Here is a 27,282-nt window from a genome sequence, read left to right as displayed (position 1 = left end):
AGGTCGGTGTTTATGACACTAGATGGAGCCACAGCATTATCATCCCTCAGGTCGGTGTTTGTGACACTAGATGGAGCCACAGCATTATCATCCCTCAGGTCGGTGTTTGTGACACTAGATGGAGCCACAGCATTATCATCCCTCAGGTCGGTGTTTATGACACTAGATGGAGCCACAGCATTATCATCCATCAGGTCGGTGTTTATGACACTAGATGGAGCCACAGCATTATCATCCCTCAGGTCGGTGTTTGTGACACTAGATGGAGCCACAGCATTATCATCCCTCAGGTCAGTGTTCATGACACTAGATGGAGCCACAGCATTACCATCCCTCAGGTCGGTGTTTATGACACTAGATGGAGCCACAGCATTATCATCCCTCAGGTCGGTGTTTATGACACTAGATGGAGCCACAGCATTATCATCCCTCAGGTCGGTGTTTATGACACTAGATGGAGCCACAGCATTATCATCCCTCAGGTCGGTGTTTGTGACACTAGATGGAGCCACAGCATTATCATCCCTCAGGTCGGTGTTTATGACACTAGATGGAGCCACAGCATTATCATCTCTCAGGTCGGTGTTTATGACACTAGATGGAGCCACAGCATTATCATCCCTCAGGTCGGTGTTTATGACACTAGATGGAGCCACAGCATTATCATCCCTCAGGTCGGTGTTTATGACACTAGATGGAGCCACAGCATTACCATCCCTCAGGTCGGTGTTTATGACACTAGATGGAGCCACAGCATTATCATCCCTCAGGACAATGTTTATGACACTAGATGGAGCCACAGCATTATCATCCCTCAGGTCGGTGTTTATGACACTAGATGGAGCCACAGCATTATCATCCCTCAGGTCGGTGTTTATGACACTAGATGGAGCCACAGCATTATCATCCCTCAGGTCGGTGTTTATGACACTAGATGGAGCCACAGCATTATCATCCCTCAGGTCGGTGTTTATGACACTAGATGGAGCCACAGCATTATCATCCCTCAGGTCGGTGTTTATGACACTAGATGGAGCCACAGCATTATCATCCCTCAGGACAATGTTTATGACACTAGATGGAGCCACAGCATTATCATCCCTCAGGTCGGTGTTTGTGACACTAGATGGAGCCACAGCATTATCATCCCTCAGGTCGGTGTTTATGACACTAGATGGAGCCACAGCATTATCATCCCTCAGGTCGGTGTTTGTGACACTAGATGGAGCCACAGCATTATCATCCCTCAGGTCGGTGTTTATGACACTAGATGGAGCCACAGCATTATCATCCCTCAGGTCAGTGTTTATGACACTAGATGGAGCCACAGCATTATCATCCCTCAGGTCAGTGTTTATGACACTAGATGGAGCCACAGCATTATCATCCCTCAGGTCGGTGTTTATGACACTAGATGGAGCCACAGCATTATCATCCCTCAGGTCGGTGTTTGTGACACTAGATGGAGCCACAGCATTATCATCCCTCAGGTCGGTGTTTATGACACTAGATGGAGCCACAGCATTATCATCCCTCAGGTCGGTGTTTATGACACTAGATGGAGCCACAGCATTATCATCCCTCAGGTCGGTGTTTATGACACTAGATGGAGCCACAGCATTATCATCCCTCAGGTCGGTGTTTATGACACTAGATGGAGCCACAGCATTATCATCCCTCAGGTCGGTGTTTATGACACTAGATGGAGCCACAGCATTATCATCTCTCAGGTCGGTGTTTATGACACTAGATGGAGCCACAGCATTATCATCCCTCAGGTCGGTGTTTATGACACTAGATGGAGCCACAGCATTATCATCCCTCAGGTCGGTGTTTATGACACTAGATGGAGCCACAGCATTATCATCCCTCAGGTCGGTGTTTATGACACTAGATGGAGCCACAGCATTATCATCCCTCAGGTCGGTGTTTATGACACTAGATGGAGCCACAGCATTATCATCCCTCAGGTCGGTGTTTATGACACTAGATGGAGCCACAGCATTACCATCCCTCAGGTCGGTGTTTATGACACTAGATGGAGCCACAGCATTATCATCCCTCAGGTCGGTGTTTATGACACTAGATGGAGCCACAGCATTACCATCCCTCAGGTCGGTGTTTATGACACTAGATGGAGCCACAGCATTATCATCCCTCAGGTCGGTGTTTATGACACTAGATGGAGCCACAGCATTACCATCCCTCAGGGCGGTGTTTGTGTTCAGAACGACACACCATGGCTCATATCCAGTATTTAGTCTTTACTCTGCTCATTAATCTGCTTTGTGTGGAACAGAGAGATTTTAACACAACCTTCATGTTCAGTGTGATGAATGAGTCGGATGTGAATCCGCTGTCATCATTATTTAATCAGACCTAAGATTGGGTTAAAATGGTAAAATATATTTTATTTCCAAGATGCACCACCAGATCAATTAAACGAGTTCACGAGGCAGTCATGTGTGTGTTTATAACACTGATATCCTTCATTTAAAGCACTCAGCAGACTCTTAATGTTCTTAATGTATAACTCATAACTGACTGTTCTCAGACCTGTTGTACTCTCTCCATCAGTCCCACAGCAGAAGGTGTAGCTGTAGATACTCTGATATCCTGAGCATTTAGCACTCTTCTGACAGGAATGGCACTTCTGCTTGGATTTCAGCCATTTATTGAGCTCTTTTCATCATAATGCTCTGTGAATGAGTGAGACGTGTCTCAGCTGTAGATTCACTTGATCATCTGTCTTGATTTATGGAATCAACTTCAGACTTTGCATTTCAGATTATCTTTTATTAAAATACAAAAAAACATCATAACAGACACGTGTCCAACGATTCACAGTACAATATCTGCATGGATCACTGCACCATAATAACTATAATTCACATCAATACTTGTAAGAGTAATGTTTATAAGAGATACTTTTAATTACTGTTGTAAGTCACAAAAGATAAAAAAAAAGATTATAATTAGTATTTAGCATGCAATAAATGGTAAAACTTTTCTTTGCCTTACATGAACCTGTTGATAGAAAAACTGCTTTATCTTCAGATGTTTAAAGCTTTTGAGTCAAATCGCACGATTGTCCTCTGGTGTGACCGTTTCAAGCGTTGTTCAGTAGAGTCTATTTTAGTAAATGACATCCATACATGTGACCCTGGACCACACAACCAGTCATAAGGGTCCTTTTTCAAAAACAGGACCCCATTCCAGGTCATGAAGCCCATGGTAAGATTTTCCTAGAATTGTTCAAATATTTAACTTTTCTTTTGGATCCATTATAAAAGTATAGAGTACTGCTGTCCTTCGGTGCGCCACCTCTATAATCTTAATTCCTTCTGTCACACCACAGGACACATTTCAGTAAAAATGCTCAAAAAACTGTGAAAGAATAGACAAAGGTACCCCTTATATTTTCTCAAACATCAGACTTCACACTACATTACAATATGCAAACATGGCATTTTACCTCATATTTGTCAACTTATCACATTCAGATATGTACACAGCATAACTATAACTCTAATACCATCTCATTAGCTGCCATATATATTTACATTAATAATCTATTTATTTTACCATCTCCTTTTCCGTCTGGGTTTTTTTTAACTCTGTTGTACTGAAGGCAGACATTTTCTCAAAGTTACACATTATTGTATATCGTGATAATTATACACTCGATAGTAACTGAAGCACTTTCTTTTACTTTCAGCTTTTCAAATCCTTAGGCCTATCTCACAAATCAATCACTGAGAATAAGCTGAGAACAGAGAAGGAAAACAGTAGGGCTGGGTTGACCATATTGATTTCTAGATTTGTATTGATTCTTATTCTGTTTATCTGGAATGAGGTTTGAGTGGTTTTTACATTCAATAACTTAACTTAACAAAACTCTGATCCGATCTTTCATGTATTCATACTCTTGTGTAATCGACGCCCCATCCTAAATAAACCTGTCTCTTGCGTGATACCCTGAAATGTGGAATATTCTGCTCTAATCTGACCTCTGACCTGTGCGGTGTCCAGAATAATAATCCTCCACGGTGTGTTAATAGGCCAGAGGAGAACTGAGTCTGGTTTCTCTAAGGTTTATTTTTCTCCATCATGCCCTGATGGAGTTTCGGTTCCTCTGGTCGCCTTTGGCTTGGCTTGCTCAGTTGGGGACACTAACATTATGATCAAAGTTATTCAACTAAATATACAAATATAATTTATTACTAAATTAACTATATCACTGATCTGCCAACATTGTCTCTCTATGATAAATTAAAATAAGCTGATAACATCACTGTTTACTCCAGAACGACTGTACAGCCAAATCTAATTCTGCTGCAGTATTGTCCTGTTTAACACTGAAGCTGCTCTACACAATCGGCACTGGAGAAGAGCGATATAACTAAAGATGATTGATTGATTGATTAACTGCACTGGTTTTAAGGCTGTCTCATGAACGCTGGGTTCTGATGGGCGTGTCACTGGAGACTTGGAAGTAAACGCCCACAGCTAGGATTGGATAAGATTTGCATATTTAATGAGCTTCAGCTCCCCGGACAGTTCATGTGAGGGAGGAATTATTTTGAAAGCGCGTGAAAGCGCTCAAAGGTCTTTATCAAACAAACACAATAATTATCTCTCATCCACCCATGATTGATTGGAATGTTCTTTTTTTATTACTTGGCCCATATTTAATATATATAAGGTATATGCATGAACCACACACCCACGCACGCACACCCTTCAAAAAGTCAAGAGAGTAAACAGCTCAGATCATAGCGCTTGTTTACAAACGATTCTGCAGTAAAATGAAGTGAACAAACATAAATGTCTTGCACACGTGAGCTGGAACCAGCGTGTTTATTGCTCGTTTAGCCCCACGAGTCGGTGGGCGGGGCTACATAAGCAGGCGGGCGGGGCTACAGAAACAGGTGGGCGGGCTACATAAGCAGGCATACACATTCATCTGTAGAGGTGGTGGGCGGAGATACAGGAACAGGTGGGTGGGGCTACATAAGCAGGCGGGGCTACAGAAGCAGGTGGGTGGGGCTACCGAAGCAGGCGGTGGGCAGAGCTACATAAGCAGGTGGGCGGGGCTACAGATGTAGGTGTACACATTTATCTGTAGAGGCGGTGGGTGGGGCTACCGAAGCAGGCGGTGGGCAGGGCTACAGATGTAGGTGTACACATTTATCTGAAGAGGCGGTGGGTGGGGCTACCGAAGCAGGCGGTGGGCAGGGCTACAGATGTAGGTGTACACATTTATCTGAAGAGGCGGTGGGTGGGGCTACAGATGTAGGTGTACACATTTATCTGAAGAGGCGGTGGGCAGGGCTACAGATGTAGGTGTACACATTTATCTGTAGAGGCGGTGGGTGGGGCTACCGAAGCAGGCGGTGGGCAGGGCTACAGATGAAGGTGTACACATTTATCTGAAGAGGCGGTGGGTGGGGCTACCGAAGCAGGCGGTGAGCAGGGCTACAGATGTAGGTGTACACATTTATCTGAAGAGGCGGTGGGTGGGGCTACCGAAGCAGGCGGTGAGCAGGGCTACAGATGTAGGTGTACACATTTATCTGTAGAGGCGGTGGGTGGGGCTACCGAAGCAGGCGGTGGGCAGGGCTACAGATGTAGGTGTACACATTTATCTGAAGAGGCGGTGGGTGGGGCTACCGAAGCAGGCGGTGGGCAGGGCTACAGATGTAGGTGTACACATTTATCTGTAGAGGCGGTGGGTGGGGCTACCGAAGCAGGCGGTGGGCAGGGCTACAGATGTAGGTGTACACATTTATCTGAAGAGGCGGTGGGCAGAGCTACATAAGCAGGTGGGCAGGGCTACAGATGTAGGTGTACACATTTATCTGTAGAGGCGGTGGGTGGGGCTACCGAAGCAGGCGGTGAGCAGGGCTACAGATATAGGTGTACACATTTATCTGAAGAGGCGGTGGGTGGGGCTACAGATATAGGTGTACACATTTATCTGAAGAGGCAGTGGGTGGGGCTACAGATATAGATGTACACATTTATCTGAAGAGGCGGTGGGTGGGGCTACAGATATAGGTGTACACATTTATCTGAAGAGGCGGTGGGTGGGGCTACAGATATAGGTGTACACATTTATCTGAAGAGGCAGTGGGTGGGGCTACAGATATAGATGTACACATTTATCTGAAGAGGCGGTGGGTGGGGCTACAGATATAGGTGTACACATTTATCTGAAGAGGCAGTGGGTGGGGCTACAGATATAGGTGTACACATTTATCTGAAGAGGCGGTGGGCGGGGCTACAGATATAGGTGTACACATTTATCTGAAGAGGCGGTGGGTGGGGCTACAGATGTAGGTGTACACATTTATCTGAAGAGGCGGTGGGTGGGGCTACAGATGTAGGTGTACACATTTATCTGAAGAGGCGGTGGGTGGGGCTACAGATGTAGGTGTACACATTTATCTGAAGAGGCGGAATTTCCCCTAAGAGCCTTGTTTCTGAGCCTGGTGTCTATAAAAGCTTTTCTTTGACTTCTTTGACAGCTCTGAAACTAACAGGATGTTCTTATATCATGATGACCTTTAATATATCTGATTTCTCTTTTCATCACCCCTTTAAAGTTAATGTGCATGTACAGGCAGGCGTCACAAATCAATATAGTGAATGTCCAAATTAATCTATAACTAAATTGAGCAGGTTTGTGAATCTAAACTGAATTAGTTTGTGTCAATGCCCAGCCCTAATATGCTGTGTTATTTTTACACATTTTAAACATTTATGGTGGGTTGCACCAACAAGGATTAAATTAAACTCAGTTTAGAGCTAATCTAGGATTTGTTAATCTAGGCTTTATTTTAAATCGAGTTGTGTTGCACCACTTAATTTTAAACCCAGATTAACAAATCTGGGATTAGAATTTAAACTCAGATTAAAACTTTTAAAAAAATTTCGCCGCCATGATGGATCGGCATATAAAGCGCTACGTAGAGAGACCGTTGCTAATCAAGCAAACAATGAAAACACCGCGGCAGCACGTGCAGATTTCATACGCCTGGAAATATATTTATAGAAGGCTATCATATTGTGGCAGCATAACTTATGACAAACAACTGTCATGATTGGCTGTCATGAGTGACTATAACAGTTACTCCGCTCTCGACAGCGCCACCCGTCCCGTTTGATCGAGCGGAGCGGGCATGAGAAGCGCGTCACGGTCGCGATCACTGGCGCTCACCTCATCATCACAGCTGCCCACCGTTAAATGCTGAATATAATCCTGTCTTTTCTTTCTCAGACACAGAGGTGCACCGAGATGAGCAATGGATCTGAGTGACGGATACTCGATAGCAGGCGTAAACTCATGGGCCGCCACGACACACTCTGACGGCTCAAATTCGCTTTAATTTTCATTTGTATTAGTAGCCTATAACGTTAGGCTAATAAACCCCTCTCTAAGAGCTGACGACACACCCACTGTTTCTATCTCTGTTCAGTCATCTGCAGAGTTTAACTGTAGGTGCACTTTATTTTATTTAAACCTCCTTACATGTAAATTTAAAATTAATCCATAATTGAGATTTAAATCTGAGTTTAAAATTATGGAGCAACAGGATTAAAGTTAATCTATTTTAAATATAAATTAAATCCAGGATCAAAATGATGGTTTAAATGTAAACCTGCTTATTTTTAATCAAGGTTTAAAGTTTGGTGCAACAGAATTATAAAATAAACCTTGATTTAATCTAGATTTAAGATTAATCCTTGTTGGTGCAACCCACCCTTAGTGTTATCATCACTATTACATTATATACTTAAGAGCAGGATTATATCAGCAGCTGCCTTTATCTGTTGGGTTATGACTAAATCTGATCATATTTGTTGTTATTATGGCTGATAATGTTGGTTTACAGCAGTTTTCTGTTCTGCATTTCAGTCAGTATCAGAGCCAGACGAGAGCCTGAATCAGTCACATCAAGTGTGTCTCGGGCTCTGATGTTATGTGATGTTGGGTTAGATGGTCATAACTTAAGGTTGAGCTGATGCTTCAGTATTCATGATCTCTGGGAACCAAACCATGATCTTGATATTGCCAGTGCCATAGTATACTTGTACAGTTTATACACTTTCTAGTTTGTGCATCTGAGAAGAGAGATTTACTTTGTGTTCTTATTCTTCATTCTGTCTAATCTCTGGATCGGTCGGTGAGGTTTCTGAGCTGTTACCCAGTAAAGGTTGACTGGACTCTGCAGGAGACTCTACAGGTTCTGGACAATCTGTAATCAGACTCTGATCACCTGCTCCTGGATTGGTCGTTGAGGTTTTTGAGCTTTTGCCCAGTAAAGGTTGACTGGACTCTTCAGGAGATTCTACAGGTTCTGGACAATCTATAATTGTAATTGGACTTGTGTCACCTGCTCCTGGATTAAAGAGCGGAGCTATGACTGACCCAGTGAATCTGGAGCTCATGGTCAGCAGATGTTTCCTCTCTTTGACATTGTAAAATGACAGCTGACCGTCATCATAATCTAACAGAACTCCCAGTCTTTCAGGTCTCGGCGTCAGTGGGAACGTAATCGGTGTTACAGTGTTGGTGTGAAAGCCTTTAGGACCGTCTGAACACAAGAACCAGAAACCATTTGATGGAGTAAAAGAAGATCTGTCTGATGAACTAAAGCTTCCCACTTTCGCCACACCAATCATCCAGTACTCTTTAGGAGGATTAGGAGGAACTACCAGATTAACCTCCCAATAGCGGCGTCCAGATGTGAATGTTTGCGCTCCAGATGCACATAATTCATATGGAAATCCCTCTCCTGTGGGAATATATCCTATTCTGTCCCTCAAGAGTTTACAGTCCTTAGAGATCATCAGATCTGGATGTGAACGCTCACGGTCAATAGTGATCTGAACTGAGAGGTAGAAATACATAAATCATCCAGTATTAATCCTCATGTGTGTGCAATATTTCCACATATGTGCATATATGACTGAAGATGATGAACTGCATTTATAACTGAGAGGATCATACCTGCATGTTTCCTCAGTTCTTCTATATTTGGGTCTCCCACAACTAAAATGACAAACAATGAGGTTTAACAGCTGTAATTGATAACATATAGCTTATTGCTATATAGCTTCAAAATAACATTCAACTTTCATGTATTGTTTATTTCGACTGTGTTCTAGTCATAGAGATTTATAAGAAATTGCATATATTATATATATATAACGCTTTTTATACAAAAATGAAGCATATAAATTAAAGATATTAAGTTATACCAATACAAAACAAACATTTTCACTGCTGTTTTAGGCATTTGGACCTCAGCGTTTCATGGTATGAAAGTGAACAAATGAAAATTCTAGTTTATTTAATGTAATTATTTTCTTAATCTATTCTTTCTATTTTCACACACATCTACAGTATTCCACTCAGAGACTCCAAACCTGTTATGTTAATGTCTTCTTCTTCTACAACATACACATACATGTTTATTTAATGATCAGTGGGTCACTTCAGCAGTTCTTATAAAAGTAAAACTAAGAACAAACAACTTCTTCAAATACCTTTGTTTATCAGTTTCTCCATCTCTTTCGCCATTGTTCCATCGTCACAAACTAAAAGCAGAGAACTTTTCATTGTAAGGTTTAATTATCAGTCTGCTTTCTCAAATACTCCAGACTTTGAGAACAACAATTCGTTTTCCTTTTATACCTCTCAAGCAGACAGACTGAATTTCCTTTCTAAATGCATTTATATTATTTTAATAATATTTTAATATTTATTTTTAATCTCATAATGAGGTGTTGTGGTGTTTCTCTGTCTGCAGTGTGTTTTCTGTGTGCATTTGATACATATGCATCATATTTAATATCTAAAGCAGTGGTCCCCAATCCGTCGATCGCGATCGACTGGTAGGTCTTTGCCACTGCCCTGGGTAACTTCCGAAAAGAAAAGATAAAAAAGTACAAAAAATAGGCCTACATCATGCCCTATTAGTTTTGCAATTATCTTTTTCCGATCTATTCTTCGATAGGTAGATCTTGCCTATCATCAGGGCCGAGGTTAGGGATCTTTGTCTTGAAAAGGTTGGTGACCACTGGTCTAAAGCAGCGTTTCCCTTATAAGATTAATTATTGTCTTTACAGCTTCTCGTTCTGTATGCTCCCTTCAATAAAATATAAAGGGAAAATATAAAGGTTTAAAAGTCAACACAGTTTAGAAAGAAACAATTTCAGAAGCACCATCAGCAACAGATGTGCATAAAATTGAACATTATTTTGCCTCTAAAGTTGAGTAATTTACTGAGTTCATGTTACTTACTTTGAGCTGCTTGTTTCTTCCCTGCAAAACAGATCAACATATTAAAAGGGGAATTATGAAATCCACTGCCGCTTCAATATACCTGTGTATATATCCTAATTAAATTCATAATCAAAGCCTTAATCAATACTTATCTTCCTAAATTAACATAATGACTCTTTCCAGTTATGATTTTGCTTTGTTTCTTGTTTTCTAAAGTGTGTATTTGGACTCTGAGGAGTGACTGAGGGTCTGGCCTTCAGATGTGTGATGTGTCACTAAACACTTGATAGCAACATGGTCGTGTGTGTGGAGTTTGAGGCATCACACACTCCTTACGTGTCAGGAGTGCAGGAACAGTGTTTGCTCACTTAGCCTTACTTAGATGATCCCAACTTAGCCCAGCTTCCAGAGATGAAAAGTGGATTTGTCTTTCATTTAATTTGTGTTTTATTCATTTTATATTTCCTTTAACTACTAAAGAGTACCCCTCACTGAGAGAAAGCACATGTAGTATCAGCAGGTTTTGGAGAAATGTTTTGTTTATAATTAGTTAAGATGATCCCAACCTTGGAGGAAACCAGTATTCTCTGGAGTGTGTGTGTGTGTGTGTGTGTGTGTGTGTGTGTGTGTGTGTGTGTGTGTGTGTACCAGATCTGTGCAGGCCTAATGTTGGAGATGGACATTTCTGCAGACAACGCCAGATTTGAAGACGCTTTTCTGTGGCCTATGAGGTCACTGTGATGTAATTCTGGTTATAGGGCGACGACTAGTCTACCTAGTTTGGCGATATGTGCTCCTATCTGTCTCTGTGTGTAAAGTTGCTTATGTTGCATGTTATCTGAGCCAATCAGAATGACGGGGATAGACCTTGAAAACCGTATAACTGTTGGACAATTGTATGTACGATAGGACGAGGCAATGAGACGGTGAGAGAAGGAGCGCGGCCTATGAACTCTATGTGAGACTTGAAGCTGGCTTCTGCTTTTGAAACTGCAAACTATTCTTAAGTAATTTATTCTTTAATTAATTGCAATCCTGACTCTTGGTCTTAATTTTTCACTACTGGTCCTGGGTCATAAGCTGTTATCCCCTAACAATATCAACACATAAGCATAAATTCCTGCATAAAAGCCTTCTGAAGACTAACCAGACTGTACCTGTTAGTTTGTGTCTGTATTTGTAGAGGATCAGCCCAACCAAACCCAGAAGAGCACACACGAGAATGATGAAGAAAGGAGCCTTCCATGGGTCTGATGAGTCTGAGGAAGAGAAACACCTTCAACATATATCAATCAAACACAGTGTTGGGAGTAACATGTTACAAAAGTAATGCATTACAAAACCGTATTACTTTTTGCTGTAACGCAGTAGTGTAAGGCATTACTAATCAATTTTCAGTAATATTTTACTCTATACATTTTCAATAACACTTCTTACAATGCATAGCACTACGGCGAGCGCCGAAAGATGGACGAGAAAGATGCGTCGAAGATGGACGAGGTGTGCGTGCAGTCAGCAGAGGCTTGCGCTGTGGAGCCAAACTAAAGTATAAACAAGATGGCAGAAAAAGACTGTACATTCGCGAGATGGACGTATGTGTATTACTTAGAGTTTGTCAGAGATAAGGAGAATAACGTAGTCTAATAGTTAAATGCGAAAGAACTATCGACGTCGCGAAATAGCATTAAAAAAATGCAATTAAAATGTAAAGAATTACTTTTAAATAGCAGTAACAAGTAATCTGTAATGTATAACAGTTAAGAAGTAACTTGCACAACGCTGTCAATCAAATACAATGATTAAGTAGAAAGTATTTTTTCAACTTTGTACATTCACAAGCAATTTTTCTATGGAGTGAGATTGTTTCTTTTAATAGAAATCAATGATTAATGACATCAAAGCACGATGACATAAATCTAGCAGGGGAAAATATTTAAAGTGTTGGAAATGATCACAAGGAAATTATGTGAAGTTCAAGCTAACTTGGGAGCTTTGTGATAACTAGAGATATCATGCCATGTTCTCGCCCTTAAACATCAAAGTAAAAATGTGCTCTGACCTGAAGAAATGAAGGCCTTTACGTTAATCCTACTTTCTCTAAACTCTCCAGTCTTGAGAGCCATTGAGCATGAGACCAGTTGAGCGTCCGAGCGAGAGACGTTCGTCCAGCTGTGGACAGAGAACATCTCATCTGCTCCACGACTGCCAGATGTTCCTCCAGGACGGAGAACCTTTCGCTCATCTGACATCCAGGTGATGTTCGGCTCTGGGTACCAGCCGCTGGATCTACAGCTGATGTTCATACGGCCATCATCCAGAGGCTGTGGAAACAGGACAGGAGCGGATCCTACAGCTGGGACAGAAGAGACAGATGCTAGATTTTAACCTAACAGATGTTAACCTAACACTGCAAGTATATATATATATATTTTTTTTTTAATTTCTTTGGGTAAATACATCTCTAACGGTCCAATACTCCATTGGTTACAGAGTTAGAGAAGTGGAAAAGCTTACTCCTGCAACAAAACAAGCAAACTATTCCTTTAAAATTGATGAATTGTAGTTTTTGACTCACCAGTGACTTTGAGAGACATCTTTTGACTGTCATATGCACTTTCTCCACTCACATAACAGTGAAATGAGCCTTCATCCTGAATCCTGAGTTTCTCCAGCCGTAGAGAGACGTCTCCATTCTTTATTCCTCCAGACAGATCTGAGCGCGGAGTCAGTGAGCTTCGGTTCCTGAAGGATTCCTCCTGGAGATCCTGGATGTTCCCATGCTGATAGAAGAGAACAGGGTTGCTGAACTGGTCATGACGGTACCAGCGGATCTCTAGAGCTTCAGCGTTCTCCGGAGGAGAGATCCAGCAGGGCAGAATGACTGTAGACCCGACATGAGCCACTATCTGATCTCCAGGAACCACAACACTGAACGACTCTGAGAGACAGAAAGACACACCCAATGAAATATACTATGCCTTAGTCAAGTGTAATAAGTTCAAAGTAGTTTTCAGGGGTTGGGCTTGGCCCCTTAGTTACAGTGAAAGGAACTCTTAATGCTTCACCAAGACATTTTGGACAATTTCAAGCTTTGTGGAAATGTTGTCCCAGCATGACTGCGCTCCCGTGCACAAAGCGTCGCTCCATAAAGACATGGATGAGGAGTTTGGTGTGGAGGAACTGGACTGGCCTGCACAGAGTCCTGAGCTCAACCCGATAGAACAGCTTTGGGATGAATTAGAGCGGAGACTCAGAGCCAGGCCTTCTCGTCCAACAGTGGCGACCTGGCGACAGAGTCATTGGCGGCCAAGGCTCATTGATGCACTTGGGGAGCGAAGGTCATAAAGTTATGCTTGATCCGTTTTGTGTGTGTAGGTGTTGGTCATATAATTAGAACATCCTCAAAAAGTTGATATATTTCACTAATTCTATTCAAAAAGTGAAACATGTATATTATATTCATTCATTACACACAGACTAATATATTTCAAATGTAGTCCTTTTCATTTTGATAATTATAATTGACAACTAAAATCCCAAATTCAGTATCTCAGAAAATATGAATAATGTGAAAAGATTAAATATTGAAAACACTTATCGCCACACTCTAACCAGATAATTAACTCAGAACACCTGCAAAGGCCTTGAAATGGTCTCTCAGTCTAGTTCTATAGGCTACACAATCAGTCCAAAAGACGACCACTGACACCTTACACAAAGGAGGGCAAGACACAAAAGGTCATTGCAAAAGAGGCTGGCTGTTCACAGAGCTCTGTGTCCAAGCACATTAATAGAGAGGTGAAGGGAAAGAATAGATGTAGTAGAAAAAGTGTACGAGCAATAGGGATAACCACACCGTGGAGAGGATTGTGAAACAAAACCCATTCAAAATGTGGGTGAAATTGAAGAGTGGACTGCAGCTGGAGTCAGTGCTTAAGAACCACTGCGCACAGACGTATGCAAGACATGGGTTTCAGCTTCACACTCCTTCTGTCAAGCCACTCTTGAACAACAGACGGCGTCAGAAGCATCTCGCCTGGGCTAAAGACAAAAAGGACTGCTAAGTGTTCTCTGATGAAAGTAAATTTAGCATTTCCTTTGGAAATCAGGGACCTTTACTAACTTTACTTTAACTTTACTAACTTACCTTCTTCAAACTGGGCATGTTCCACATGGTGATGGAGTTAAGTGTCTAACTAGGATTGTAGTTTTTTCAAGTTTCACAAGTGGCATAATTAGTGAAAAACGTCTCTGGTTATGTATATAACCCTTGTTCCCTGAGAGGGAACGAGCACTGCGTCGAAACAATGAATTTGGGGATGCTCCCTAAGCATCAACGCATCTGAAGTATGAATGAAACTAGTCCAATCCTGATTGGTGCTACTTCATGACGTAGATGTGACGGCATACCAGGAAGCTATAAAGGGGAGCCCAGCACATTTTAGCGTCAATTATCGCGATGAAGCAAAACGCTCTCAGGCAATACATGGTGTGGCGATGAGACGCAGTGCTCATTCCCTCTCAGGCAACAAGGGTTATATACATAACCCGAGACGTTCCCTATATTGAGGGAACCTCGCACTGAGTCGAAACGACGAATTTGGGGAACGAGTACCCACTAGGCCACAGCAAGGATACGCCTGCCCTATTGTGAAACTGGAGACCAGGCACAATTAGGACTGGAGTACCCTGCCGCCGGGTGTCGCAGGGAGGTGTAACTGTAAAATCTTAAATCTGTAAAAAGTGTGCTGAGTAGCCCCACCGGCCCCTTCACAGATGTCCTGCATAGGGACTCCTGAGAGAAGGGCCACCGAGGAGGCCATGCCCCTGGTAGAATGGGCTCTCAAGGCAGAAGGCAGATTGCGCACCTGATATGCCAAAGCTATAGTCTACCCAATCCAATTACTAATAGTAGGGGTTGATGCAGGCAACCCTTTCTTGGGTGAGCCAAAACACACTAAAAGCTGGTCTGATTTCCTCCCCATAGCTAACCTTTCCAGATAAACCCTCAAGGCCCGAACCGGGCACATGAGGAACAGTCTCCCTTCTTCCGCCGTCACGTGGGGCAGGGGATGAAATGCCTGAAGAACCAAGGACCTGACCACACTGGACAGGACCTTAGGCACGTAGCCTGGTCTAGGGTGCAGTATGGCTTTTACTCCTCCAGGGGCAAACTCCAAGCAGGTTGGCATAATGGCCAAGGCTTGAAGATCCCCCACTCTCCTAAGAGGAGTGATAGCTAGGAGGAACACCTCTTTAAGTGTCAGATTCTTGGGTTCCGCTGCATCCAGTGGTTCGAAGGGGGCCTCAGCCAGACCTTCAAGAACCACTGCCAGATCCCATGTAGGTACTCTGGTACGGACTACAGGCCTCATTCTCCGTGCCCCACGGAGGAAACGTACAACCAAATCACCTACCCAAAGGCCCATCACTTAATGGAGCGTGGAAAGCTCCAATAGCTCCAATATTATTGACGGGGTAAGCCCTGCAGAGAAATGATTTTGGAGAAAATCCAACAGTGAAGCAACTGGGCAGTTAATTGGGTCCACCTCACGTTCTCTACACCAAGTGACGAAGACATTCCACTTGAGGCTGTACAATCTCCTTGTGGAAGGGGCCCTAGAGCTAAGTAGGGTCTCTATAACGTCTGCTGGTAATCCCTCCTCGGTACCTGGCCCCCTTAGGGGCCAGACCCAGAGGTTCCATATTTTGGGGCGGGGGTGAAATATTGTGCCCCCTGTCTGCGGTAGGAGGTCCCTCCTCAGAGGCACCTGCCACGGGAGATCCACCAGCAGAGCTATTATGTCCGAGAACCATACTCGAGTTGGCCAACAAGGAGCCACCAGAAGGAGACTGACTACTTGTTGCTGAACTCTCTTCAGGACCCCTGGAAGCAGAGCGATAGGGGGAAATGCGTACAGACGCAGCCTCTGCCATGTCTGTACCATGGCATTCAACCCCAGCGGAGCAGTGGGCAGTGGGACGTCTATCAAGACACGAACAAATCCACTTCCACTTGGCCGAACCTCTTGCATATCGACTCCACCACCTCCGCGTGGTGCCACCATTCCCTGGGCCTCAGCCCCTGCCTCAACAGTATGTCTGCCCCCTGATTCTGTATCCCCGGAATATACATTGCTCTGAGGGATAACAGTTTCTCTTGTGACCAGTGAAGACATTTACATTTACATTTAATCATTTAGCAGACGCTTTTATCCAAAGCGACTTACAAAAAAGGGGAGAGTAATAGAAGCAACGGAACAGACAAGGCCAAAAACCTGTAAGAGCTGTAAGAAATCTCAATTAATTAGCACAATACACAATTTTTTTTTTTTTTTTTTTTTTTTTTTTTTTTTTTTTAAAGACAGACATCTACAACAAAAACTCACGTCCGCACAGTGCCGAACACTGGATTTTGATAGCTAAGATAGCTACAAGAATGAAGAATGAAATGTGCCAGATTGCATAGTGGGCGCGATCTCAACCCCCCCCCCCCACCCCCCCCACCCCGGCGGTTTAGGTACGCCACGACTGGACCAGAACGTGGTATCCGCGAAGTTCCAGGAAGAAACTCCTGAGAGCTCTGTAGACCGCCATCATTTCTAGGCAGTTTATATGCCAGGTCGAATGACGGTCCTCCAATGGACCCCTCACAAAGCGGCCTTCCATGACCGCGCCCCAACCAGTGAGGGAGGCATCTGTTGAAACGTTTTTTTCGGCAACATGATGCTCCCAGCAATGGCCCTTGGGACAGAAACCAAACTTTCTTCCATATACCTAGAGCCCAAAGGCATTTGCGCGTGACTCTGATCATACGGAATGGGTTCCCTCTGGGGGAAAACCCTTTGGTCTTCAGCCACCACTGTAGGGCCCTCATATGTAGCAGGCCGAATGGAATGAACTTGGGCACCGCTGCTAGATGCCCAACACTATCTGAAAGTGTTTTACAGTGATGCTTTGGCCCAGCTTTATCTTTGAGACTATCGCCAGAACGGTATTGATTCGTGCCGGGGACAGTTGCGCCCGCATCGAAACTGAATCCCATATTATTCCCAGAAAACTCATCTACTGGCCTGGCGCCAACACGCTCTTTTTCATGTTGAGTCTCAGCCCCAAGCATTGAATATGTGCTAGAATTACATCCTGATGTTGAACTGCCATTTCGACCAACTGAGCCAATATTAGCCAGTCGTCAATATAATTTAGTACACGGATGCCCTTAAGTCTCAGTGGAGCCAGAGCTACATCTTAGAAGTCCCACCGCAGCTAGGACTTCTTCCCAGCAGCCTTCTTAGCGAGAGGGACATTACTTAGATCGCCCTTCTGCACCGAAGCCTGCTGGTGAGAGCGTCGCCTCTGTTGCCAGGCTATCGGAGGAGGGGCTCTAGAGGCGACGCTCTCTTTCTGCACCTGGCGGTGCGAGGAGCTGGCTGACGGCTGAGGCTGCCCACTAGTGGCAGCCTTCCCAGTTTTTGGCCGACGAGGGAGAAACTGACGAAAGGCAGCTGACTGTTTTCTCGCCTCCTGAAACCTGTCGACGACCGAATTAACGGCGTCGCCGAACAGGCCAGAAGGCGAGATCGGGGAATCTAGGAGAAAACTTTTATCTTTCTCCTTCATCCCCGATAGATTTAACCACAGATGTCTCTCCACAGTCACCATTGAGGCCATAGAGCGGCCGATGGCACGGGCCGTCTCCTTGGTGATATGGAGAGACAAGTCAGCAGCCTTTCTCAGCTCGAGGATATCCTCCGGAGAGGGACCCTCACCCTCATCGAGCTCTTTAAGGAGGTCGGCCTGGTACGCCTGCAGAATAGACAGTGTGTGCAGGGAACCACCAGCCCGACCCGCCTTCATATATGCCCTGCCCAACAACACCGATGTGTCCCTGCCCGGCTTGGTGAGAAGTACCGGGGCTTTTAGGGACGATGATTAAAGAAAGGTTCATTTAACAAACTAATAATGAACTGCACTTATGAAGCCTTTATTTATCTTTGTTAATATCAACATTTCCTAATACTTTATTAAAATCTTGTTAACATTAGTTTATGCACTGTGAACTAACGTGAACAAACCATGAACAGCTGGATTTGTATTAACACAAATACAGTAACAGTAACAAATCTACTGCTCATGGTTAGTTCATGTTAGTTAATACATTAATTAATGGTAACTAATGAAACCTTAATGTAAAGTGTAACTGTTTTTTTTTAGTAACACTTAACAATGTTTCATTATTTAATGCATTAGTTAACATGAACTAACCATGAACCAACACCTCTGTTCAGCATTAGTTCATCTTTGTTAACATTATAAAAATCCAGCGGTTCATGGTTTGTTCATGTTAGTTCATATATGCATTAACAAATGTTACCGAGATTTTAATAATGGATTAATAAATGGTAAAATTAATATTAACAAAGATAAATAAATGCTTTATATGTGCAGTTCATTATTTATAAAGTGTTTCTGGGTTTGTTGTTCACTCTCTAACCTCTGAAGGCTGCTGTGTTATTCACACCCTGACCAAGACACATTCGGGGAAGCATTTTAATCCTATGAATGCATATAAGAAAATGCACAATCGAATCGAATGAATTGAATCGTATCGAATTTTAATGTGAGTCTTCCCAAATCGAATCAGTCTGAATTGGCAAAAATCGTTCTTGAATCGAATCGAAAACTTATGAATCGTGAATCGAATTGATTCGCTGCTTACCCAAAGATTCATAGCCCTAGTCTGAATACTTAGGACCATGTGTGTGTGTATATATATATATATTAGGGATGCGCGGTATACCGGTACTGGAAAAATACCGGTATATATTTTATGTAAAACGGCACGATATCATGATTTGGCACATTTCAGTATATGCTGCTGTTCCGAAGTTCACCGCTAGATGGCAGCGCGCTACACAAACTGACCCGAAACAACCGGCAAATGTGACAACAACATAGACGAACAAAATGGATTAAGCAGTCGAATCTCACTCAAGATGCCCAAAACGAATTAATAAAGAGAGGAGTAGAAGTGAAATTTGTAATTACTTTGCTAATAAAACTGATGAAGAACATCAAACCTAGCCAAGAAGCATCTGTCACTATCCTGACTTTAAGACTTCTTAAGAGATCGACAGGTCAGTGAATCATTCAAACCATCTCATTTAGACATTTTTTTTTTTTTTACACTGATCAACGCACATACACAGCCTAACATAAGATCGAATATCACAATCTCCAGCTTTCGTTTCAACCAATGACATTTAGATCTCATAATATTTGCATGCGTAGGCTACTATTGCACTATTTACATTTGCGTTAGACACAACCAACTGTTTTTATGTGAATACTCACTAAAGACGGACATTTGTACATAATTCTGTGTATTTGACTGTTTAAGGAAACTTAATTTGTAATGTGCAAGTTCTAAGTTACAGGCGTGTGTGTGTGTGTGTGTGTGTGTGTGTGTGTGTCGTTATGAGCTCATATCTCCTTATTACGAAATGCTATAAAATCGCTGGCATGTTCAAATGATTTGCGTTATCCATCCCGAGACGAGCGTGAAATGTTGAATCGGATTATGCAGATTGCTTTAGTGTAGGTCTGATGTCTTTTGAAACCAGAAGCAATTTGCTAATTTTGAGAGATTTTTGCAATTTCCCACTTTATAAACTCAAAACTTGCATAATTGTACTCATTCGCGTGCAATATACCCGCGCTAATATCAGACCGTGTGGTATCGATTTAATATCGGTACTTCGGTATTAGTTTGGGGTATCGTACCGAAGCCAAAATTGTGGTATCGAGCCATCCCTAATATATATATATTAATAAATCATATAATCATATTCCCCAGAGGACCAAACACCAGAAGAACCCTCAATAAAATGTATGGTGAGCCCCATCAGCTGGACAGCTGGAGGGTGTGTCACATGTCTCCAGACTAATGACCAAACTTCCAAAGGCCAGCACAGCATCCCCAGTTCATCCACCCAAACCAGCTGCTGATAAGAGAGAAAGGGTGAATGCTTACAACAACAGACATTTCCTGAACGGCTCTGAGAACAGAAGCAGAAGGTGACTTGGATCAAAGGCCAAAATTTGGCCTCTGTGGGCGTGGTTATCATGCTGCCAATTGCACATTGAAAGACCTCTGTCCATCTAGTAACAGGACGCATCTGCACTGAAGAGTCAATTGATTTGATTCTCAAAGGCTGCTGATGGTGATAGGGGCTCAAGTTTTGTTCCAAAATTGCAACAAATCCATGGAGGCATATGCAATTCTGGAGGATGGGTCAGAGCGGACCATTATCCTACATGAAGCAGTGCAGATGTTGAATCTAAAGAGACAGCCAGAGCACATGGTTCTTCGTACGGAATATTCCCCAATGGGAAACCAGTAGTTCTCAGTGGCTCTTACTGCCCTCAGCTCATCACACCCATAGAACCGATTGAGTCCCTCGGGTGGCCCTTCTGCTGTGAGAACACACCTGGGATATAACCAGCAGAGCTTCCCTACAGCAGTGTCTCTTCACCAGCTTACAGCCCAGTCCACACTGGAACGAGAAGGTACTGACCAGGTCAAGAAAACCCAAGAGTCTATCCAACTTCTCCAACCATGAGAGTGGATGTTAACAGAATCTAGCGCTATGCTAGCCCTCTTCTACGTGCCAAAGGTATGCCATGTCTACAAGAAGCTATCCTGCCACAATTAAGGGGAATAGCGAACCGGCTGAACAAGAATCCTGATCAAGAGGCGGCCTACCAAGAGGAGGTAGTCAGGTTACTAGTCTCAAGCTAATAGTCTCTTTGTTTGTCCCGTGGTTTACTTCAGTCAGCCGGATCCAGATCAGATGGTGGACCTGCACCGAGACACGACTACAACTCAGCCCTGAAGTGTCTAAACGTGTCAACTAGACTCTCCGCTGTGACACACTCCTTCACAGACTCTCTGTACAGATGAAAACAATCAGAATTGTTTTTCAGAAAGCAACTAAAAACGCTTTATATGCGTGCCAGACAAGTCATTTGGCAGTCATTTGTTAAAGAAAAGCTATGTGCCTGAACACATACGGGCTTAGTGCATGCCATCAACGTTCTCACAGAATCATGTTTTTTTTTTTCTCTTCAGTTTACACAGAGATGATAATGGTGTTGTTTCAAAACTATTTCAAAACCTGTTTCAAGGTTTGTGTTCTCTAGCCGACGGTTCGGTTGCCGTGTGGATGAGCAGCTGGAACACATTTCTATTTTGGTTAAAATGGTGTTGTGTAGGTGGCCTTAAAGTAAATAACTAATGATCTCCGATTACAGAAATTAATCAATCAAAAACTTGCTTTAACTGGACAGTTACTTTTTCCTAGATCTGATGTAGAGTCAAAACAATCTCTCTTCCATTAATCTCCTGTTGTCACTATAAAGACACCGTCTATATTGTGAAAAGCACTATATAAATGAAGGTTACTTGACTTTTTAAATATGTAGTTTGATTTAGTAATGTATTTTTAATTATACACTCCTTTTCACTGCGTTACTATTGTACTCTAGTCTGATTGAGACGCAGTTGATCTTTTCAAATTTTGCCTCTTACGGCTGATGTGAGCAAGCTTGCATCTTTTGCATCGCACAAATGTGATCGGTTTATGTAATTGGCCAGCTGAGAGACCATCTATAGAATCAAAGGAAGTAACTATCAACTGGTTCAGTTCAGTGGCCAATCATCTGGAGCATTACTAGAAACTACCTAGTGTTGTCTTTGAGCAATGGATTCTCAAACAGCTCTGCTTGGCCATCATGTGGTGATGGTGATGTTATCAGCTCATTTCAATTATCACTTCAATTATAGTCTGTGATTGGCTACAATGATCAACGCTCTTCACCCTGCTTTCAAACGCACCCTTGCATATCTGTGTAAGCACTCGGTGAAGAGTGCCAAAGATGTCTATTTACAACATGTTTTTGAAGCGCTGTGCATTGTAGCCAATCTCAGACATATATGTTGAGCGCATGAACACATTGGCCAATCAGATGTGTTTTAGATCCAGTGACTCCTAATATATAGTCGAGCCATTAGAGATGGAGTCATAGCCAGGTCTTGGCTCACCACTTTTGGAGTCCCTTTATTCAGCACCACCAACTTCCAGATCAGACCGATTTTGAAGACAGAAGAAGCTGACCCGTAATCTGATAATTATTGAACATCCTCTGCAAATGTAAAGACACATGCTATTGCATCATTATATTCTGCTGCTATGACATTTCAGCCATTGCATTCTCATTTATGTCATTCCCTGTCAGTATTGGGTATAGTTATTCCTCATAAGCACCGAAGCACGGTTGCATCTCAGGTAGCGCGGACTCAAAGTTATTTACATCTTAGTTTGACTACAGCAGCCATGCTCACGTGCAACGCATTAGCACACAGTTTACACACTCTAAAATCTAAATAGTTAGACTTACTTTAAAAAACCATGCACACCGATTGCCTTAAAAAACGAGTAAAGTGAAATAGGCATAGTTTGTTGTGCTGACAAATGCTTAGGTAGTATGGAGAGTACTCGATAATTTACTTAAGATAAGATGTAATTTTTACCATTGTTGTGTTTGGCCCACTTTGTTTTGTTGAAGTGTTTAGTGTTAAACATAATATAAATGTATTATAATAAAAACGAGCAGGATATTCTGTGTTTTATAAGATATTCTGTGACAGTGGTTGCGCAATGTCGACTTTTGTGATTGGCCAATACCGGCAGCCTGAAGCCAATGGAAATGATTGTCCATCTGTGCTTGAATTTCCTTAAATACATCAAGTGAAAACAGTAACAAATCCAGAAACGAAATACATGCGAGATATGCACAAAACACACACAAATGGCAACCCAGCTGGTAAAAACTGGAAATGCAATGAAAACACAGGCCAGACATGTAATGCTAAACTCTTTGCATATAGTATTTTTATTTAAAATATAACACATTTACTCTTCACTAATATGTCAAAAGTGCAAAATGTGTCTTGTAACATATTTAGTAAAATATAGCGAAATTCCATAAAAAGTATAAACAGTTTTCATCTCTGTATTATTACTGTGGGTTGTTGAATACATCTATCGTAAACAGTTGTCAAATATTAAATGTTTTGCTACTTATATCTCTCCACACCCCAAAAATCGTCGTTTTTATTGTTATAATAATGGTAATCATCTAAAAAAATAAGTCATATAGAGGCTTCCAGTAGATGGCTGCAAAAAAAGTGGATTTTACATCAAATGTATTTATTTTAATTAGTACAAAAATTATTACAAATTGAGGCAAATGATATAAAAACACCATAAATCCCTAATAAAGCTTGTGATATTACGTTAAAAAAGAGTGGGGCGGTTCTTCTCCCGCAGGTGTGTGTGGTGGTCACGGCTCTGCTTTCAGTTTTTAGCTTAGCCAATTAGAGAGCATTACTCATTTCCCCTTTTTTATTTATAACTAGGGGTTATCAATGATGCGTGGCATGGGCTATATTAATAAACTAACCTAAGACAAAGTGCAGAATTAAGAAATGTAGAAAAAACCTACGTTAGTAACCTTTACCCACACACGTTTGAAATGTTCCAAAGGACCCCCAGACTTTTATGGCTTTGTGTGAATAATGTTCTAATTCCACTTGGACTTAATATAGCTTTTATTTATACTTTAATGTTGAATATCTATCATTAATGTTTTATCAGTGATACTAGCCTTCATAAAAATATGCCATTGCAACAAATATTTAAAATATACTGTCTTTAGGTTGTTTCTACATTAATTTGGAGAGCGACTGTGAAGTTATTTACAACATAAAAATATAAAAAACACAGATCTTGAATGTGCAATTAATTGGTTTTTTTTAAATCTCTCTCTCTCTCTCTCTCTCTCTCTCTCTCTCTCTCTCTCTCTCTCTCTCTCTCTCTCTCTCTCTGTATATATAAATAGAAGGCATGTAGTTGTAAGGCAATATTGCCTACATATGCTATATATATTGCAGATTCACCTTTACATGTTTAAGTGTTCATTTGCAAAGCACTAAACTAAGATGTACAGTAACCAGCCAACACACTGTACTGTTCTCTTTAACCTGAGGACTGAAGGTAATTGTGACCTCTTAAACTGTGCAACATAAAAAAATAAAATAAAAACTTTCCAAACTAGAGTCCACCTCGTGATTTTCGGCCTTTTCCACCACTGGTTACAAGATATTGTCACAAATATAGAGGGATTATATCAGCCCTATTAAAAGTTTCACAAGGCAAGGCAAGGTTACACCAGTGTTAGCAATAAAACTAGAAAAATAGACTAGTTAATGATTTAGTTAGTAGAGGTCACCTTTGAGAAGCACACTATTTATGACTTCCCTTCCTTTAAAATCAAATAACTGTGATTTCTTGTTGAGTCGCTGCATCAATAGGAAGATAATCCCAATAATATAAATGAAGTTCAAGAGCCGACCAAAGGAAACCCTGATCTCCATAATGGTGATCAGACTAAATCAACATGAGTTTATGAAGTCAGCTGATGAGACGTTCTCTCTAATGGTTCAGTCGTATTGATAACTCATCATTCAGGATGACTTTGGGAAATGAGTGAATGCAGCTAGAGAAAGAAACTGCAGAAGTGGAGGAAATGAGGAAAAGACTATCATTGCCCGCCTCAAAACCGGCACTCAAACCAATCAGTTCATCTGATCTCGGGGTCTCTCAGTAAAATAGGCAGAGTATGTGAATAGTTCAGATTATTAGAGTTTCCTCACGATTTACAGATAGTTGGAAACATTTGGGATATTGTGAGCACTCGACTGAACAAATATATATAACACTGGCCGAGGGGATATTTGGCTGCAGACATCTGACATATTGCACCTTTAAGTGTTAACCCATTCCCATTTATTGAAGTATTTCATCATAGGGATTGTAATATACCATTATTCATCAATGTTTTATCGAATAAACTCTATTAATATTGTGTTGTGTTTATATATGACATCTGTATTTCACAGCTCCACACATCTATGCACATCTAATAATAATTAACCCGAGTTAACTGTGTGTGTGTGTGCGTGCGTGCGTGCGTGCGTGCGTGCGTGTGTGTGTGTGTGTGTGTGTGTGTGTGTGAGAGAGAGAGCACGCGCGCGAGCGTAATATTTAACGAGTGACATGCATGAAACCCAAACCTGTTCTTACCAGAAGTCTTTATGAGGAGATTCATCAGTAAAACGAGGGTGATAATCGACATCATTTCCTGAGAGAACACACACACACACACACACACACACACACACACACACACACACACACACACACACACACTCAGGGATTGCTCCAGAAACACGAGTAATGTGATATTCAGACTGTATTCAAAGAGAAAACAGAAACTCACCGGAGACAAAGACTCGTCTGTGGTTCAATCTCAGTAATCTGGGTTAGTGTAGATGAATATGAGCCGCTCGACACAATAACAGACTCAAATATAAACGATAATAGACTCAAATATAAACGATAATAGACTCAAATATAAACGATAATAGACTCAAATATAAACGATAATAGACTCAAAACGAAAGAATAGAAGAAGATCCAATGCAACCAAACGTACTCCCGAATTTTCTCCTTTGGTTTCACTTTCTAAAGATAGCCAATGAACACGTGATCAGATTTTGACTATCCAGCCATATCGATTCCTATTCGCTGTAATCTCAGAGTGTGTGTGTTGTCAATATTTTCTGTGTGTGTGATTTCTGTTCTTATGAGGCGATTGAATAGCGAATGTAAACCCGCACAGATCTCGGCGTTTATAGACGTGTGTGGAAAAGACATCAAGATGGTGGAAATGGCTCCATCATGAGGCGGACGCCCTTAATAACTGCGTGCGTTCAGTGCTTTAACACACCACTGGCCAGCTGTGTAGACACATTGGCCCTCATTTATCAATCTTGCGTAGAAACTGGTGTATATGTTGGCGTAAGATTATGCTTACACTCCTCTCACCGCCTGATTTATGAAACTGTGCGCACCTCTGCAATTCAGGTGTACGCAATACCTGCCCTTGATAAATCCCGTGGCTGAAAACGATCGTCATTAGAATAACACGCCCCTATATATTCAAGGCTCCGCCTCCCCCACGCCCTCATTTTACGCCATGAACAAACAGAAGACGGCAAAGAAGCGAAAGTTCTCAGACGTGGAGATCGGGCGCGCTCAATCATCTCACTAGTCCACTAGTCAGGGCACTGATTAGGACATAAGTCAATGGGCTGACTCCCTGATCAGTGCCCTGACTACTGAACTAGTGAGATGATTGAGACGCGCCCATCGAGACCATCACCAGGGACGTGAAAGAAAAAAAAACGAAATTGTTTTATTTGGGAGTTTTAAGAGTGTAATTAAAGGCACCTACAAAAACAAAATATGAACCCAAATTACGAGTACTCTTAGGAGGTTGAGAAGCGCACTCCAGCAGTTTAAAGCTGTTTGGATGATAAATTACTATCACTGCATTATTTTACAGCACGTTTTGAAACAATTAGCATTTAATTTCGTATCACGGCACATGTATTGGGGTGTACAATAGTGATGATGTGATGTGGAGTAGCCTACCATTCATTCACATTAATAACTACATGACGATTTGTAAGATTCTTATTATTATTCTTATTCTTATTCTTATTCTTATGATTATTATTCTTAAGAAGAAGAATGTCGTTTTTATTGATTTTATTATTATTTAAAAGAAGAAGGTCATTTTTATTATTTTGTCAGTCTGAATTATTTTAGTCCCAGTCCGTGCGCAGCTGCCGGGCCAGGCGGGCCTGAACCGTCAGATAAAGCGCACAGGCTCGCGACTGGAGGAATACATATGCCTACAGATCAAACACTTTGGTAAAGTCACACAAATTAAACATTGACGTTCATGTTGCACAAAAATAAACAGTGAATGTTGTTGTTGTGGTTTTTAACAGTGGGTCA

The 27,282-nt window shown here is 42.0% G+C and overlaps 2 protein-coding genes across 2 annotated transcripts in view; both read right to left on the bottom strand.

Annotated features, from left to right (window-relative positions):
* The window catches only part of LOC137081317 (butyrophilin subfamily 1 member A1-like), a 39,982-nt gene extending 14,180 nt beyond the window's left edge, over positions 1 to 25,802 (bottom strand). The window contains exon 1 of the mRNA XM_067447641.1: positions 25,697 to 25,802. The gene's annotated coding sequence lies outside the window, so the exon portion shown is untranslated. The remainder of the gene's footprint in view (positions 1 to 25,696) is intronic.
* On the bottom strand, positions 6,270 to 25,903 carry LOC137081285 (butyrophilin subfamily 1 member A1-like). The gene is made up of 9 exons (XM_067447639.1): positions 25,874 to 25,903; positions 25,696 to 25,807; positions 25,501 to 25,556; positions 12,870 to 13,232; positions 12,354 to 12,647; positions 11,452 to 11,553; positions 10,313 to 10,333; positions 9,017 to 9,058; positions 6,270 to 8,897 (listed from the first exon to the last, which is right to left on the bottom strand). The coding sequence occupies exons 3-9, from the start codon at positions 25,553 to 25,555 to the stop codon at positions 8,155 to 8,157; spliced, it is 1,620 nt and encodes a 539-aa protein (XP_067303740.1). The 5' UTR covers position 25,556; positions 25,696 to 25,807; positions 25,874 to 25,903; the 3' UTR covers positions 6,270 to 8,154.
* Positions 25,904 to 27,282: the final 1,379 nt, after the last annotated feature.

This window comes from Pseudorasbora parva, chromosome 1, assembly GCF_024679245.1.
Source record: "Pseudorasbora parva isolate DD20220531a chromosome 1, ASM2467924v1, whole genome shotgun sequence".
Lineage (NCBI taxonomy): Eukaryota > Metazoa > Chordata > Actinopteri > Cypriniformes > Gobionidae > Pseudorasbora > Pseudorasbora parva.
Note: the sequence above shows the minus strand (reverse complement) of the source record. Positions and strands in the feature narration are given on the sequence as shown.